A 16,875-nucleotide genomic window follows, 5' to 3' on the forward strand; every position below is an offset into this window, starting at 1 on the left:
GAATAGCTATGAATTGGTTCACCTATGAATTGAATTCACCTATGGTCCATTCAGCCCAGTCATCTGAGTAGCCAGTACCAGGTGACAGAAGAATAAATCCTGTAGGTCACAAATATGGTTAAAGGCTGAATTCTTCCCTTAAGCATAACTATTTGTTTTCAATTCTTTTTGCTTTGTCTAAGCCAAACAAATAGGGAGCTGGACTCCCTGTATTTGTGCTTAGCCGGTTTAAATGATACCTTCCATCCTCTATTAAAGGGGTTAACCATCCTCTATTAAGCGGTTAATGTTTTATGTTGATATTCCAGCCACCTTTTCTAAGTTACATTCTAATTTGTTCTCATTGAGAAGGGCAGCATATAAATCAATCACACAAACAAAAAACCCAAACTAACTAAGGTTTAGGTATTTCCCTGCTGATGATCACCCTAATGAATGAAAGATGATAATTCACATACAAGACCCCTAGATGGTGCTACTGCTTTGGCAAAATGACCACAGCACTCTGGCAAGTCATACCATCCTTCAGGCAGTGCTATTAGAGCTGGTCAGTATTTCAACATGGAAAATTTCAACACCCCAAAATTAGATTTTGACCCCCTCCTCCCACATCAAGTTTCCAAGGGAAAATTTCTGTTCTGATGGTTTGTTGCTGTTGTTGTTATTTCTACCCACTGAAAATTTCTAAATGAAAATTGTCATTTCAGTCAAGGCATCAAACGGAGTACAGTTACCCCAGTTTAGCATACACTTACCACAGGATGAAAGCATGCATAAAGGCAATTACCCTGTGGCAGCTGCTCCATGGCAAACCCTGCTCCATTTTAATTCACTGAAATTTGTTCATTTGTCCATGCCTTCAAGTGTTGCCACTAATGCCCCCCTCTTCAACCCACACAAGCCTCTCAGAGCTTAATGGGACTTTCAACTCAGGCTGGTGAGCTCTAGGGTGGGTGTGGGTAAGAAACCAGATTCTTGTAATACACAGGCTGGGAACCCACTGCTCTGCTGTAATAATGCAGGCTAAACCCATTAACACACTAAGGAAGTATAGCCTAGAGGAAAGTCCTGTCAGGTGGAAACGTAACCGGTTAGATCATTGTGCTCAATGAGTAGTCATCAATAGCTCAATGGGGGGAGTCCTCAGTGGCTCAGTGTCTAGTAGGGACGGAGGTATCATGTGGGGTTCCACAGAGGTCTGTCCTGGTTTCAGTACCGTTCAACATTTCCGTGGATATTGTGGATAATGGGATTGAATGCGTGTTTAGCAAGTTTCCAGATGACACTAAGTTGAGTAGAGCTGCATATTGGAGGTTAGGGATAGGATCCAGAATGGCCTGGATAGACTACAGAAATAATCCACAGTCAATCAGATGACATCCCGCGAGGACAAGTATAAAGTCTTGCACTTGGAACTGAATAACTGCATGCACTCATACAGACTTGGCAATGACTGGTTGGGCTGCAGGACTGCAGAGAAGGACCTGTGAGTTATAGTAGACTATAAGCTAAATATGAGCCAGTAGTTTGCTTTTGTTGCCAAAAACAGAAAGTGTCTGGCAGAGAGCAACCAAAATGATGAGCAGCGATCCTGGTCATCTCTGATAAAAAAAAAATCCCCAATTTTTGGATTTAAAAAAAAGAAACCCCAAATCCACATTTTTCCATGATCAAAACATCACTATAGTGGTGTTTCATTTTGATCGTGGAAAAATGTGGATTTTGGGTTATTTTTTTTAATCCAAAAATCAGGGATTTTTTTTAATCAGAGAAACCCAGGATCACTGATGATGAGAGACCTGGGAAGCATGACTTATAAGGAAAGACTGAAAGAATTAGGGCTTAGTTTCTTCTGATTGAGGGAAGATTTGATAACAAATCTTCAAATGTATGAAGGGCAATTATTGGGCATTTATAGACATACTTCAGAAGGCAGGGGCAGACACGGGTCCTAATTAGAGAGCTGTGGTGATTAAAAGCACCTGAGCATCATGTGCATCAGCATCCCCATTCTTAAAAATGGTGGTGGGGCACTTTGAATTAAAGCTCATTGAATGAGCTTTAGTCTAAAACGCTCTGCTGCCATTTTTCAGCATAGGAACACTGATGCATGTTATTCTGGAAGCTGCTGGAGCACATAAATTTCTGTGCTCCAGCAGAGTCTGCTCCAACACGCTGGATTTACAGCACATTGAAGCAGCCTCACTGTAGGTTTATAGGAGCCCATAGAGATGGAGAAAGTCCAGTGGTTCTCAATCTTTTTAGGCCCGTTTATTAGAATCATAGAAGTAGGGTTGGAAGGGACCTTGTAGATCTTCAAGTCCGACCCCCTGCCTGGGCAAGAGGAAAACTGGGCTCAAGTGACCCCAGCCAGGTAGGCATCAAGCCAGTTCTTAGAGACCCCCAGGGTAGGAGCCAGCACCACTTCCCTTGGAAGTTGGTTCCAGATCCTTGCTGCCCTGAATGTGAAGTAGTTCTTACGGATGTCCAATCTAAACCTACTCTCCAACAGCTTGTGGCCGTTATTCCTTGTTATTCCGGAGGGCGCTAGGGGAAACTTCTGGTCCCCCCTAGTGAGTTTATAGATGGTCACCAGGTCCCCCCACAGCCTTCTCTTGTGAAGGCTGAACAGGTTCAGGTCCCGTAGCCTCTCATTGTAGGGTCTGCCCTGCTGTCCCCAGATCATGCGAGTGGCCCTCCTCTGGACCCTCTTGATGTTGTCCACATCCCTCTTGAAGTGGGGTGCCCAGAACTGGACACAGTACTCCAGCTGTGGCCTGACCAGTGTTGTGTAGAGGGGGAGGATCACCTCCTTGGCCCTACTTGAGATGCACCTGTGGATGCACGATAAGGTCCGGTTAGCCCTGCTGACCGTGACCTCGCATTGCCGGCCCATGTTCATCTTGGAGTCAATGATGACTCCAAGATCTCTTTCTGCCTCCGTGCTCTCAAGAAGGGAGTTTCCCATCTTATAAGTGTGCTGCTGGTTACTACTGCCCAAGTGCAGCACCCTGCACTTGTCAGTACTGAAATGCATCCTGTTTTTGTTAGCCCACCCCTGCAACCTATCTAGGTCTTTCTTCAGTCTTTCCCTCCCTACTAACGTGCCCATCTCACCCCAAATTTTGGTATCATCAGCAAATTTGAACAGGTTGCTTTTCACCCCGTTGTCCAAATCACTGATAAAGAAATTGAACAGTGCAGGCCCAAGGACCAAGCCCTGGGGGACTCCACTGCCCACTTCTCCCCCAGGTCAAATATGACCCATCCACCACCACCCTCTGAGTACAACCCTTCAGCCAATTTGCAATCCATCTGACCGTGTAGGCATCGATGCCACAGTCACTTAGGCTCAAGATGCTCCTCAGAAAATGCCAGCTCTCAGATTTTAACTTGCTTTTTGACTGCAGAAAAAAAAAAAATACAGCAGTTCTGTTGCAGAGAACTCAGGAAGACAACAGGTCAGAATGCTTTTAACACTATGAATTCCTATTTGAAATCTCTGGGTTTATGTTGTGAATCATGTCTACGCACCCAGCAGTGCTAACACTGCATGGCTCCCCACGGCACCCTTCAAAGGATCTCAAGGCACCCCAGAGTGCTCTGGCACCTTGGTTGAGAGTCACTGACATAGATTATTCGCTATGGGAACAGGGGTCAGGACTGGGAGCAATGACTTCAAGCTGCAGCAGAGGAAATTTAATTGAAAATTAGGGGGAACCTTCTAACTATGAAGGTGGTAAAGCACTGGAACAGGTTACCTGGAGAAAATTGTGGAATTTCCATCTCTGGAAATTTTCAAGAACAGATTGGTCAGATGCTTGGCTGGGATGGTTTAATCAGGGACTAGGGTTGTGCGAGGCTTCAGACAGAGCTTCGGATCTGGAGAAGCTTCGGACGCTTTGGGGTCCGAAGCAGCACATCCGGGTCGAAGCACTGCTTCATTTGGCTTCCTGAAGAACTTTGGAGCCGCCTGGGAGATCCAGCCATAGGGTATAATGGCGAAACAATAAAATATCTAACTTTGTTGTTTTTTGTCCGATTTGGATGACATTTTCAAGAGTGGTAGACTCTGCAGAGCGGATGAAGCCTGCCAGGTTTCAAGAAGATCGGTGCAGGGGCTTGGGGGGAACAACACCCCAAATTCTTGAAAGCAACACTCATGTCACATCTAGCCGTTACAACATAGCAGGGTGAAAACTGCAGGGGTGGTAGCTCTTACTGAGGCCACAAAGCCTGTCAAGTTTCAAGAAGATCGGTGCAGGGGTTTGGGGGGAACTGCCCCTCAAGCTGCGGACAAGCAAAATTCGTGCCATGGGTGCTATGGGACTGACTGTCTCCGTCTTGGGGCGGGGAAGGGAGAAACTGCTGCAGGCCTGGCTGCTAAGCTGCTGTGTTCCCAGTTCCCAGTCAATCATGATTCACTCAGAAACCAGGGACTTGGGGACCAGCTCAATACACAGGACCTAGCTACTACATAACGACTTAACGAGCATCAATTAGCAAGTACAAAACCAGGCAAAGGAGAGAAAGGACTCAATACAGACATTCAACTGCCCCAAGACAGACACAGTCTTGGCACGAGTTTTGCCTGTCAGCAGCTAGGGGTGCAGGGCCCCTGAACCCCCCTGCACCGATCTCAACAGCTGGCAGGTGTCACAGCAGGGGTCACCATCGCTGCAGTTGTCACCCCGCTGTGCCTTAACACACGCAGTGTCACCCATGGCACGAGTTTTGCTTGTCTGTAGTTTGAGGTGCAGTTCCCCCCAAACCCCTGCACCGATCTTCTTGAAACTTGGCAGGCTTTGTGGCCTCAGTAAGAGCTACCAGCTCTGCAGTTTTGACCAGGCTGTGTTGTAACACACAGCCGTGACGGGAGTTTGTCTTTCAAGAATTTGGAGTACAGTTCCCCCCAAACCCTGCACCGATCTTCTTGAAACTTGGTAAGTTTCATGCTCTCAGCAGAGGCTACCAATCCTGCAATTTTCATCCATATCGAACAAAAACCAACAAACTTACAGATATTTAATTGATTTCCCATTATACCCTATGGCCAGATCTCAGAGGCGACTCCGAAGCTTTGGAGCCGCTTGGTCCAGATTGAGGCGGAAACCCGGTCCGGAGCTCCAGATCGGATCACGGCCATCCGAAGCGGCTGATCCAAAGCCAGATTGGATCGCTGCCAACTTGCACAGGCCTATCAGGGAATATCTTGCCTTGAGCAGGGAGATGGACTAGATGACCTCCCAAGTCCATTCCGGCCCTACTTTCCTATAATCCTACGGATCCACCTATGCGCTGATAAGCCTCCAACACTTTCCCCACAATTTCTGCCAGGTGTCTAGGATGACCAAAATGTTTTCCCACAACCCAGTGGGAAAGAATCCTTGAGTGACTGATCTTACTGCAGCACAAAGAGCCCTGGAAGATGCCTTCAAAAAGTCCTGGCAATTAAGAAGGATATATGCAGCATCAATCCAGACATGGTACTGTAGGGATGTCTTTGCTGTGTGACTGTTCACGTTTGGGCTAGAATTTCCCAGACATAACTGTAATAAAGACAGACCCAAAGGCCTTGTCTTCATTAGGAAACAGGGTTGTCTTACATACATGCCTCAGAGTGTCACAGTAAATCAGCCTGATACTACTACAAACACCATCTATGAGAAAGCTTAGCTTTCTCAAGAGTTGAGCTGAGGGTGTGGGACAGTTTTAAGAAAATGAAGGACCTGTAAAAACTTTACCACCTCCTCAAGTACAAAGTGTACTTTCCTGCTTCTTCTAAGATAAATCCAAGGCAACAGGTAAATCTAAAGAAAATACAACCTCCCCACCCCCCAAAAAGAGACCTACCAAAGGAAATACCACTTCCCAGTGACCCTGACAATTCCTAGCATTATACTGGTTAACACCGCTCCTCCAAATCATGTCCTAACACAACTGAACTTTCTAGTGATGAGCCAATAGCATAGATGGAGCTGAATTAGAACATATGACCAGCTCATGCATTGATCACACAGATGAGAAACAGAGCAAAGCACGATTTACTCTCTTCTGGCAGACAAACACATGGTGTAACCAGATCCCCAACAAAGCCATCTATAGTGATGGCAGGGCCCAACATACCCCTTCTAGAATAGATGCATATTCCAAAGATAAGTCTTTTGCCCACTACTGCATCCCAAATTGAACTGTTAAACATCAAACACTTAGAAGATACAAGGGAATTAGTTTCTTTTATTACAAATAAGGGCAATATGCCCATTACATCTCTCCAAAACTGGAGCAAAGAGCAAACACTTCCCCAGAACAGATAAAACCAGGGCAACAATATTACAATACTAACAACTGTTTTAAAGTAGAATTATTAATGCAAGTTCTCTGAAAGTGACCGGTGAAACATGAGTGGCTTAGCACACAGAGCTCAGGCTGGGACCTCAAAGACCTGCGCTCTTGTCCTGACTTTCCTGGTACTCTTGTGCATAGTTGTGAACAAGTCACTTTACTGTGGGTGCCCATTTTCTGTTATATCCTTTATTTCGTCTGTTTAGATTGCAAATTATGTGTTTGTAGAAAGCCTGATCTTGGATGGAGCCACTAGGTAACACAAACATTCAGCAATATAAAACTCTAGTTTGACAGAATAATTGTAACAGGCAGGGTTGTGGGTGGTCTTTCCTGGTGGTTAGAGGAGGGCTAGAGATGGGGAAGAACTCAAAACAAAGGCCCAAACCAGGGTTATGAAACAGATACCAAGTTACCAAATCCAAGAGAAATCCTGGGGCAAGCTTCGAATCAGAAGCCAAGCTGAAGTTCAGGGGTAGGGTTGCCAAGTCTTTGAATCTATTCCGGGAGGTTTCATCACATGACGTAGTGACATGAATGACTTTACATCAGGAAGGCAAATGCACATTACTATTACATTTTAAAAATCCACTGACCTACTATATAAATCCAATTCAATATTTAATATGTATTTTAATGAATGCCTTAGCATTCATCTCCTGGGTGACTCTCAGCAGTCTCTTGGAAATTTATTTCTAATTCCTGGAGACTCCAGGGCAATCCTAGAGGGTTGGCAACCCTATTCAGGCATTAGGCTGAATTACAAAATCCAAGGGAAAAGCCAAAAGCCAGACTCCAAGAACAGAGCAAGCAGGATCAAGAAACACAGGATGACGACTCCCATGGGTCAAGTAAAGTGCTGTAGATGAACAGATGTTGTACCAGTGGAAGAAGCCCGTGCGTGACCTGTTTTACATGAGCAGGCTGATGTGCATCGGCAACCACATGGCAGAGGAGAAGCCCGTTTCCAGTGGCAAGGAGATGCAAGACAACTGGGGTTACTCTTCCACTGCAGCCTTCATCCGCCTTTGCAGCTATTGAGAAGTTTGCATTCTGCATCCGCCTGCTTCACTGTTGAGGTCTTTGTGTTGTGTTGGACCACTCTTGATCTGATACCCCATTTTTGACCATGAGGGACTGCTGAGAATGATGATGATGACTAAATGTAAGTGTAGCAGAGGCCTGAGGCACAGAGAAAGGAGGAAGAACTTGTCTCAAGGTCATCCAGCAAACCTGTGGTTTTGCAAAGGAGAGAACCCTTGACCTCACAAACTCCTGTCTTATGCCCTAGCACCCGCTATAGGTCACATCCTAAGATTAAGCGTTTTCTACTTTATTATTCATGGTTACAAAGGGCCTTCACAGCAGTCTGAAATTGGCTAGATAGGGGAATCATCAAAAATGACAAAGCACAAAGAAAACTGAAAAAAGGCAAATCATTGCTTTTTTCTACCTTCTAGCCACAGCATTATCTGTGACCACAGAAGAAACAATATTTTCAGACAGATGCATGATCTTCTAGCCATTAGTGTCCCTTCAAGTAATGCTCAGGGAGCGGAATGCATTGAATCCAAAACAGTCCTCAATGCGCCACTCTTAAAAGTACAGGGATGTACAGTCTCCCGTTGATCCTAAGGGGCATTAGTTCAGGCTCATTATGAGATGGATTGGAGGAGAGGGGAAGTCAAGAATCAATGGCAAAGAAGTCAAGAGGCAATGGACTTTTATAGTTGCTTATAGGATGTTTAGATTGGGAAGACTGATGATTGATCCAGTATCTCCTATTTTATAGCCGACAGCTTTGAAAACACCATATTGATGTTGTGCTGTTCATCCCAAAGTATTCTACAAATGCTGCTGCACAGGAATGAGTGCTGCTGGCCCTGGGCTGAAACACAGCATAGTTACCAGTGCAGAGTCCAGTTTAAGATGGGAAGTGAGGGATATGGTTTGAAACTGCAAAGGAAGCTTCCCCTCAAAAGACAAAGCATAATTTATAATCCAAGCCAGAATGTGGCCAAGACAGTGGGCTTATGGCTCTTACCTTTCTGCAGGAAGTAGGAAGGAATCTAAGCTGCTGCTGCTAGAGCTCACATATCTTCTAAAAGACACATCACCTCCCACCCACAGCACCTGAGAGAAGTGGGCAAAAATCTTCAGTAGAGTTTTTGATGAAAAATAGATATTTGAATATGAAAATTTTGATTTTGTTCAAAATTGCCTAGTTTTCTTTGACACAGATTCACAGAAGTTTAGGGCTGGAAGGGACCTCATGAGAGCCACATTTCAAGATTGATTGTTTTTTTGATGGGGAAAACAGCTGAAAGTAAAAATTTTCTCCACTGAGTTCTCCAACTCAAAGACTGTAAAGTGCCCATAGGGGCAGTTAAATTAGGTAACTATAGATCCCCCACCAAGCCAGTGACCTAATCTTGCCCTTCTTAGCTGGGGAGAGCTGACAGGATCATAGTAAAAAGGTAGTACAGGGGGATTCCCTCTTCAGATTTGCATCAAACATTGGAACACAAAAGCCCCTGGCAGACATTAAATTTAACTGTATGATGGGATTTGAGGAATTTTATCCTGAATCACAACAATTCTGCACCCTGCTATGCCAGACACTCAAACTCTGACATGGCAGGATGTGTTGGGATCTGGGATAAAAATCTTTAGGTTGAATTGTGCATCTGCTAGGGTGTGCAGCTGGCTGCACGCAAGCTAGGGTGCAGGAAGCTGTGGACGGGGAGTTCCCCAGACCCCAGCTTGCATGCAGCTGGCTCAATGTCTGCTGAGAATTGCACAGCTGGGGACTTGGGAGCTGCCCACTGAAGCATCAGTGCCCCATGCAGAGACATCTGAAGTTACACTGTGCAGCCAGATGCTGGGTTGCATGCGACACATTCAAATTAATAAGTGCTATACAAAGCAGCAGCAAAGGTGTTCCACATTACATTAAATGTAGAACATCTTTGTGGTTACTTGCCAGTTTATCACACATTAAGTTAGCTGAACATGTGACATATTACAATTTATTGCATAATTAACACATTAATTGTGCAATAAATGTAACATTTGCCAGGGCCCAAATAGACATACACTACAGAGAGGTGTAGAAAAGCTCAGATCCCAACTCATCAGCAGAATGCAGGTTTAGGCAGAAGTTATTCATAAATATATACTTGAGGTTCACCAATAAAGATTTTCTTGGCCAATACCAATAGATTTCATAGACGTTAGGGCTGGAAGGGACCTCGAAGATCATCGAGTCCAGCCCCCTGCCTCAGGGTCAGGAAGTCGGCTGGGGTCAAAGGATCCCAGCAAGATAAGCATCCAAACACTTCTTGAATGAGTCCAGAGTAGGTGCCTGGACCACTTCTGGAGGGAGTCTATTCCAGGTCTTGAGGGCTCAGACAGTAAAGAAATTTTTCCTTATGTCCAGCCTAAATTGGTCTCGGAGGAGCTGGTCCTTGTTTTTCCTTGGGGCGCTCTGGTGAACAGACATAGCTGATTATTCACCAGGCATGTTGGCCAATACGGATCCTTTAACCCAGTGGTTGTCAACTGGAGGCATGTGTACCCCTAGGGGTACTTAAAAAGGTTGTAGGGGGTACGCAGAATAAATGAGAAAAAATTACTAGAAGTGCACTGATACATTGGTCCCATATCTGATCAGGACCAAAATAAGGAAAATTGACTGTATTAGCAATGGGCTTTTTTTGGCTGATGTGACTAATAAATGATCCATGCATGCATACAGCTGCAGTGCAGCATGCAGGTGGCCAGGAGCACAGTCTGGGAGCATGGAGAGGAGCTGGGTCCATCTGGTAAGTTTGTTGCGAGGGAAGGGGCGCTGGCTGCATGTTCCCTGCCTGCCCAGCAGTGGGAGGCATAGTTTGCTGCCCCCACTACTGATGAGTGAGCAGGGGATTTGAGGCCAGCACACAGCTTCCAGGGCAAAGGCAGCAGGATAGAGAGCCCTAAGCCCGTAGTGAGCTGCCTGCCTTTGCCCTCGCCCCATGCATAAATCGGGGGGGCACATGCCCCCCCATGCCTCTTCCATGGTTGCACACAACAGCTGGGAGCTGCCCCCCTTTACTCCTCCCCCAACACCCCTTGGATGAGCTCCCCATAGCTTCATCCCACTCCCTGCCCCAGCCCAGGGTCCCATTCATTGTCCTGGCTGGGCAGTGCCCCCATCCCCAGCCCCTGCCCCTGACCGGGGGGACTCAATCTGCCTGGCCCACACCCCTTCCCTCTCCCATGTCCCTTCCCCTCCACAGACTTACTGGCAGGGTGCTGCTCTCCACACTGCCCGGCTGTATTCCTGGCCATGTGCATGCGTGTGGCATCTGGAGGCCCCGGCCAGAAGGCATATTATATTTATCGGTGACATTATTGGCTACACTGGCCAGAAAAGTCAATAGCTGATAACGTTAAATTTCCTTTTATCAGTGCCAATCTATTATGGCACCAATAAATCAGTGCACCTCTAATATATATTGCAACAAAAGAATGTTAAGAGCTATTTTCTCTATTATTTAAATGCCAGTGTCTGAGGCTCTGAGTTTCTCCTTGTCTCTAAAACCTAAAGCCAGAATCCCCGAACTCAGGGTATGACAGTCCGAGGTCTTTTTCCATATGCTGAAATACATACAGACTTGGGGTGTGTGAACTTCACAGAAATCACATACTAGCATAGTCTCAGCAGAGCATAGTGGATCAGCAGTAGGTGCTCACAGCACCCACTCCACTGGGAATCGTCAGAGTAGCCATGTTATCCAGTGCACAAGGTAGGAAACCACAGTAGGAAGCAGAGTTCCTATTGCTGGCTGCTACACCATAGCTATTGCAGAGTCTTCAGTGCTGCTTCCCTGGTCCAGCCCTACCCGACGGATGGACTCTCTGTATTTTTGCCTCCCCAGGTCAATAATAGCCTCAATCTCATCAGCAATGTCCTGGCGGCCACTCTCTTTCATGGCTATGACCAGCTTCTCCACACAGTTCTGGTCCTCAGAGTTCTGCTGGGCCCAGGAGAATAACATGTTCAAGATCTGCCTGTCCAGGTCCTCCCTGCGGAGAACGAGAAGCACAGAAATCATAAAGCCACCATGCCTGGCCAGTACTTTATAGGACATTTACTTTAGTGCAGGACCAGGCCTAAAACCCAAATTGCGTCCCCCACGATGCACCACAATATACCTGTAAGCAGGTCACTTACCCAGATTCCTTATTAAGGCCAGTCAGCTCTGAATTTAGGTTTCCAATCAATCTATCTTACATGGAGCAACCTTGTCCCCACAGCAAATAAAGCAAACCATAAAATAAGCAAGGATGCAAATAGCAAACAAAACCCAAACTGTAGTGTTTCTTCAGACCCAGAAAGGGGCAACCCCGACTCTGTGCTTTTCCCTTAGCACACCAGCCTCCTTTCCTCTCTCTCTCTCCATGCCCTCTGCTCCTGGAGCTATTAATCTGCTCTTTAGCTCCACCCTCATTTACTGGTCATCGGTTGCAGCTGGCGCTCAGCCTTCCAGCCATGCAGACTCCTAACCCCTAACTTGCAACTGGGTCTTAGCCCTCTGTAAGCTGAGCACCTCCTTACACTACCTTCATGGCAGGAGGAAATATTACATGAACACTCAAATGGTCCAGCCTGAGACCCCAACCCATAAAGGAGATGGGAATACTAAGCATCTGAACTGTCATTCCTTTGAGATGCTGCAACATCTCCAAATCAAACTACTCCATTTTTCAGGCAGAATCTCTCTTTTTCTAACAAAAAATAATAAGGATTTTCCATGAAAAGCAGATGCTTTTTGTGAAGCAAAAAAAAAAAAAAAAAAGAAAAAGAAAAATATGAGGGAAAATTTTTGACCAGCCTGATCCAAGATGTCCCAGTGCTGGTAGCATTCTAGGCTGAAGGGTCACTGTAGTGATCCCTGCACACACACCTCACCTGTTGTTGTACCCTATCCGTTCAATCTGCTGATAAGTCAGCCCCAAGTTCAAGCCAATGGTCTGCCAGTCAGCTCCAATGCGCCTGGCAATGCTAAGCAGATTAGCTTGCGTCAGGTAGCCGGTCTCTTCATTCCCCAGATTCAGAGGAGGAAAGGAGAAGCCATTTGAGGGATCACCCTGGCGCAATTTCAGTTTCTATTGAGTAGAAAAGGACAGAAATGCCCCCTGTTAAGACAGCTTCTTTTTAAAGGGACAGCCCCACCTCATTTAGTTTCCAACACCAAGTTTTACTTCCCCACTCTGAGCAAGGAGGTGAACTGTCAAAAGTGCCAAACAGCCTGAATTTCCACTACAGCCAGAGCTGTGAGTGTTTGGTACCTCTGAAAAAAGCCAAACCTTCTAGGCCCACATTTCCAGCTCACAGACTCTTTCTTTCTCCATCTTTCATTAACAATTGTCTCTTGAGTTCACTTACTTCATTGTTAAGAGACAACACTTGGTCTAGACCCCAAGTCAAGGCTATAGAAACAGAAGTCCACCGTACAAGACCACTTTCCTTACTCTGACACTTGCCTGGGCTGGCTGGCTGTTTGCCTTTAAGGATAAATGGCTCCTGGCAGCGCACTTGAACACGGTGGCTTTATCATAACTCCATTGAACAGCCACGTACTAGACTTTTCCCTTCCTCACAAAGCTGATCATCAAGGGATCTGCATGCAAGACAAAAACTTTCCTTCGTTCTAGATAGTTTTCTTCTCCCCCTCTAGTTCCTTCATTCAGAGGGGGAAAAAATAATCAACCCTTCCCACACCAAAAAGACCCAACCACATGACAGTTCTCTGCAACTTGCCATTGTAATCAAGACCAGCCTTGGACTACAGAAGTGGGGGCCAACCTTTATGGCAGAGATGCCACAAATTAGTCCTGTACCCTCCAAATGCCATTCTGATCCCCTTCCCCTGTCCTATAGGTTGCCTTTTCTGCTCCCAGCCCTGTGTTCCCTTCTTGAACTGTTGTTCTGCTTTCTGGTTCCTTCCTTGTACTCCCTGCCCAATTTGCTGCTCTGCTTTCTGCTTCCTGCCCTATCTGACTCTGTGAAGCCTGTTCCCTCCTTCATCTGCCATGAGACATACACAGGCTGCCTTTGCCAACTATGATGCCCATGATGCAGGTTGGCCACCACTGACTACAGCATCTCTGTGAATGGAACAAGGCAGGAAGATGGATGTTTAGAGGGAAGGGAGTGATCAGGTACTTTTTTATTTGTGTACATATCTCCTTGGGAGAAGAAGGGAAAGCACACAGATGCACATCCACATAGGAAGTGTCCAGGGGAATATAATGGATTTTTAAATGATTCCTGCAGTTGGGGCTGATAATCTTCAAGTGACCTCACCATAACACTACCTTACACATTCAAGATGTGAGTGCATCCCATACCTCTCCTGGCCCACATACATACACTCTCTCTCACACGTGCACACACACACATAGACACACACAAAAATTTTCCCTGTCCACCACATGCTTTAAGTAGACATCTCTGCTTCTCCATTGTCTACTCCTATTCACAAGGCCAAGTAGGACAGTCTCAAGCTTAGTGGATAGGCATAAATACCCCCCTGTATTTAGGAGACAAAGACACTCACAGGCAGTTTGATTGGCAGAGTAGCCAGCCAGTGGGAATCAGGCCCTTTCCTCCTCCTGCTGGCATCTTCGGGCACATTCTCTGGAACTGCTCCTCGATAGAAGGAGACCTTTGCAGGCAAAGGAGAGGACAGGATAAGAACCCAAACACCATCCCAGAAGCCATGCTTCTTTGTAATTTGTACTTTCTGATTGGGAAGGAAGATGTTAAGAGTTTCACATTTGATCTTCAACTTGGTCCCGACAGGATACCATTCAGTTCCCATTTGGAGCACCACTGCAGTCTGACTGCACTCTGATTACAGTAACACAAAGTCCAGCTGCCCCTCCTTTATTGCTTAAAGATCACCCATTAATGGCAGACACTTAAGATCAGACGACCACAGGCAACACCCTGGATTCATTCCACTCTCCTGTCACTGCATTTATGGGTCAGTCCCTAGAATGGATGCTGTGACAAAGCGCAGCGTGTACAAGGTGATGATGGTAAAAAAAGAAATAAGGGTGAGGGAAGAAGGTCTATGCTCACCTGGCCTTTCACAGCTTGGTCTTTCCTATCCATTGCAGAGGTCACGTAGATTTCCTTCATGTTCTTTAAGTGGGAGTAAAAGATGAATGAGAGCCGGCCATCCATGCAGTCTGGGCGGTCTGGAGTCAGGAAAATTCAGACATAAATGCATAGGAGAGCATGTCCCCTTCACCAGCAACCTTCCAGAATAGAACCTAGCTCCTCCCACTCGTCAGGCCTCAACCTCAGCCCCTTATGGGAAAGGGGGGCTGCCACCCTCCAGCTGTTGAAAAAGCAGATCATGTGGGAGAAGGAGCAAAATGGCCAGCAGAAAGAGGACAAGTTCCTAGGAATGAAAACAGAAGGAAAAATGCCAGGCATAAGTAGGGCACCTGCCCTTCCAAGGAACAGATCAATGAAGTGAGGAAAACCACTACAAAATAACTCCAGAGAACACAAAATAAGTGATTTCAGCTCTGTTCTGTTTCCACAGTGGGAAAAAATATGAATGAAAGAGAAGATGAAAAGGAAGGCATTATATGTAGCATTAAGACTGGCACACCTGTAGTCATCTTTCCCAAATGCCTATGGAAAAGGGCAACCTTGAGAGCTCTGGGTCCCTTTGGATTAGGCTACAGTGTCTGGTAGGGAGCAAAGGCTGTAGGCCAGACTCTGATGTATTCCACTGCAAATGCAGTGCAACTCTATTGTCTTCAATGGAGTCACACCAGTGTAACAGAAATCAGATCCTGGCTCAGAGTTTGCAGCTGTGACAAGCTCTTGCCATTTTGATGCCCAAAGATACAGCTTTGTAGATTTGTTCCTTTTTCCATCTTCTACATCTCCTGAAAACTAATCAGTGAGGGAGAGAGAGACAGATATTTAAATTCTAGAAAGGCAGCTCTCTGTACCAAATTGTTTCAGGAAATGTCCCCCAGCAGAGATGGCATTGTATATATGATATATCAAAAATGGACTCTTGAGGTGACTGAAGAGATTTTGTTCCTTTCCAGTAACAGAGACCCCAGTGGGAGGACAGAGCTGGTTATACCTTCAGTTAAACCTATTAATCACACCAGATTATAGCCATCTGTGGTACATAGACTCTCAGTAGATGAAGAGACAATGGTCCTAGAAGAAGTGATTCCACAGGGAAACTTGAGCACTAAAAACAAGCTGTGCCAACATCTCATTGATTCTCAGAAACTGGGCCATGTAGAGCTGTACTGCTGATGTTTGATAGCAGTAGTCCTAAGCGATGTCCCCTGAGACCATTTGAGTGAATGCAAAAGGAAATGACCATTGTTAGCAGAGAACTGGAGTGGGAAATAGAACATAGCCCCACCATACCTGCATCAATATTGATGCCTCGTTCAAAGGCTGCGAAGAACTGCTCTCCCTCAAACATCTCTACCATGTCTGATGGCTCTGGTCCTCGGTATCGGTCGTGAAGCTTTTTCAGAACTGGATCAACCTGCCAGGGATGGAAGCAACATGAGTGGCATGGTAGATGAGGAATATTTGCAAAGCCTGTCTCCACTAGGGCTATGCCCATGACATCTCTCATGCAGTCTAAAGGGAGAAAAAGATTTTTCAAAGAGTTAAAACAAAAAAAAAATTCCCAACACTGCCCTAAAAATACAACCTACTGCAGAGAAATCAGCTGCTCAGAATCATGTGGTTCCTTCTGTTTTATTTCCAAGCTCAGTGAAATCCCCAAACAGATTCATGATAAAATGTAAGTCAACAGCTAAAAATTCATTCACTGTTACTGTGATGTTTGGGGTGTGATTTTTAACCTGTCAATTACCTACCCACAATTAGGATACTATCTTCTCCCACTTCTCCCTTAATGTTTAGCAGCAGGGTGAAATTTTCCCCATAAAACCCTTGTGTTGCAATGTCACCTAGCAGAAGCAAGAGATTCACCATGGGAGGACAGCAGGCAAATGTCTTAAGACTATAAGCCCTTGTTTCATAAAGGCATTGTGTACTGCATCACTCCCAATGTGCTTTTATAACATCACACAGTGAACCCTTTGGGACCAAACAGGAGGAACATTTTTGTCTGGAAAAAAAATGTCCGAGGTAAAATCCTCAAATACTGAAATCAATGAGGGTTTTGTTGTTATTGACTTCAGTAGGGCCATAATTTTGGCTCAGGTATTCAAGAGGGGAAATTTCCTTTCAGGTGTTTAAAGGGGTATTTCTTTTCAATACTGAAGGACAATAACAAGGTCTGGCCAGGCTGGAGGATTATATCAAGGCAGTATAGCTTTAACCTATAAGTCAGCATGTTGAACTAGGCAGGAAATCATTGTACCAGACAGCTGCAGGGAAGAAGCTGTTCTCTGGCCAGCTCCTAGTAGACAGGTGTCCATGCTCACTCCAGGCCCCTTCTCATACATACACACACA

General features: G+C 45.7%; 1 protein-coding gene across 1 annotated transcript in view; it reads right to left on the reverse strand.

The window, feature by feature from the left end:
• Window positions 1-9,799: 9,799 nt before the first annotated feature.
• The window catches only part of PIDD1 (p53-induced death domain protein 1), a 23,125-nt gene continuing 16,049 nt past the window's right edge, over window positions 9,800-16,875 (reverse strand). The window contains exons 13-17 of the mRNA XM_014522239.2: window positions 15,809-15,932; window positions 14,480-14,598; window positions 13,953-14,060; window positions 12,302-12,498; window positions 9,800-11,415 (exon numbers count right to left, since the gene is read on the reverse strand). Coding sequence (XP_014377725.2) covers window positions 11,178-11,415; window positions 12,302-12,498; window positions 13,953-14,060; window positions 14,480-14,598; window positions 15,809-15,932 — 786 coding nt within the window. The 3' untranslated portion in view covers window positions 9,800-11,177. The remainder of the gene's footprint in view (window positions 11,416-12,301; window positions 12,499-13,952; window positions 14,061-14,479; window positions 14,599-15,808; window positions 15,933-16,875) is intronic.

The sequence above is a fragment of the Alligator sinensis genome, unplaced genomic scaffold (assembly GCF_000455745.1).
Source record: "Alligator sinensis unplaced genomic scaffold, ASM45574v1 scaffold950_1, whole genome shotgun sequence".
NCBI lineage: Eukaryota > Metazoa > Chordata > Crocodylia > Alligatoridae > Alligator > Alligator sinensis.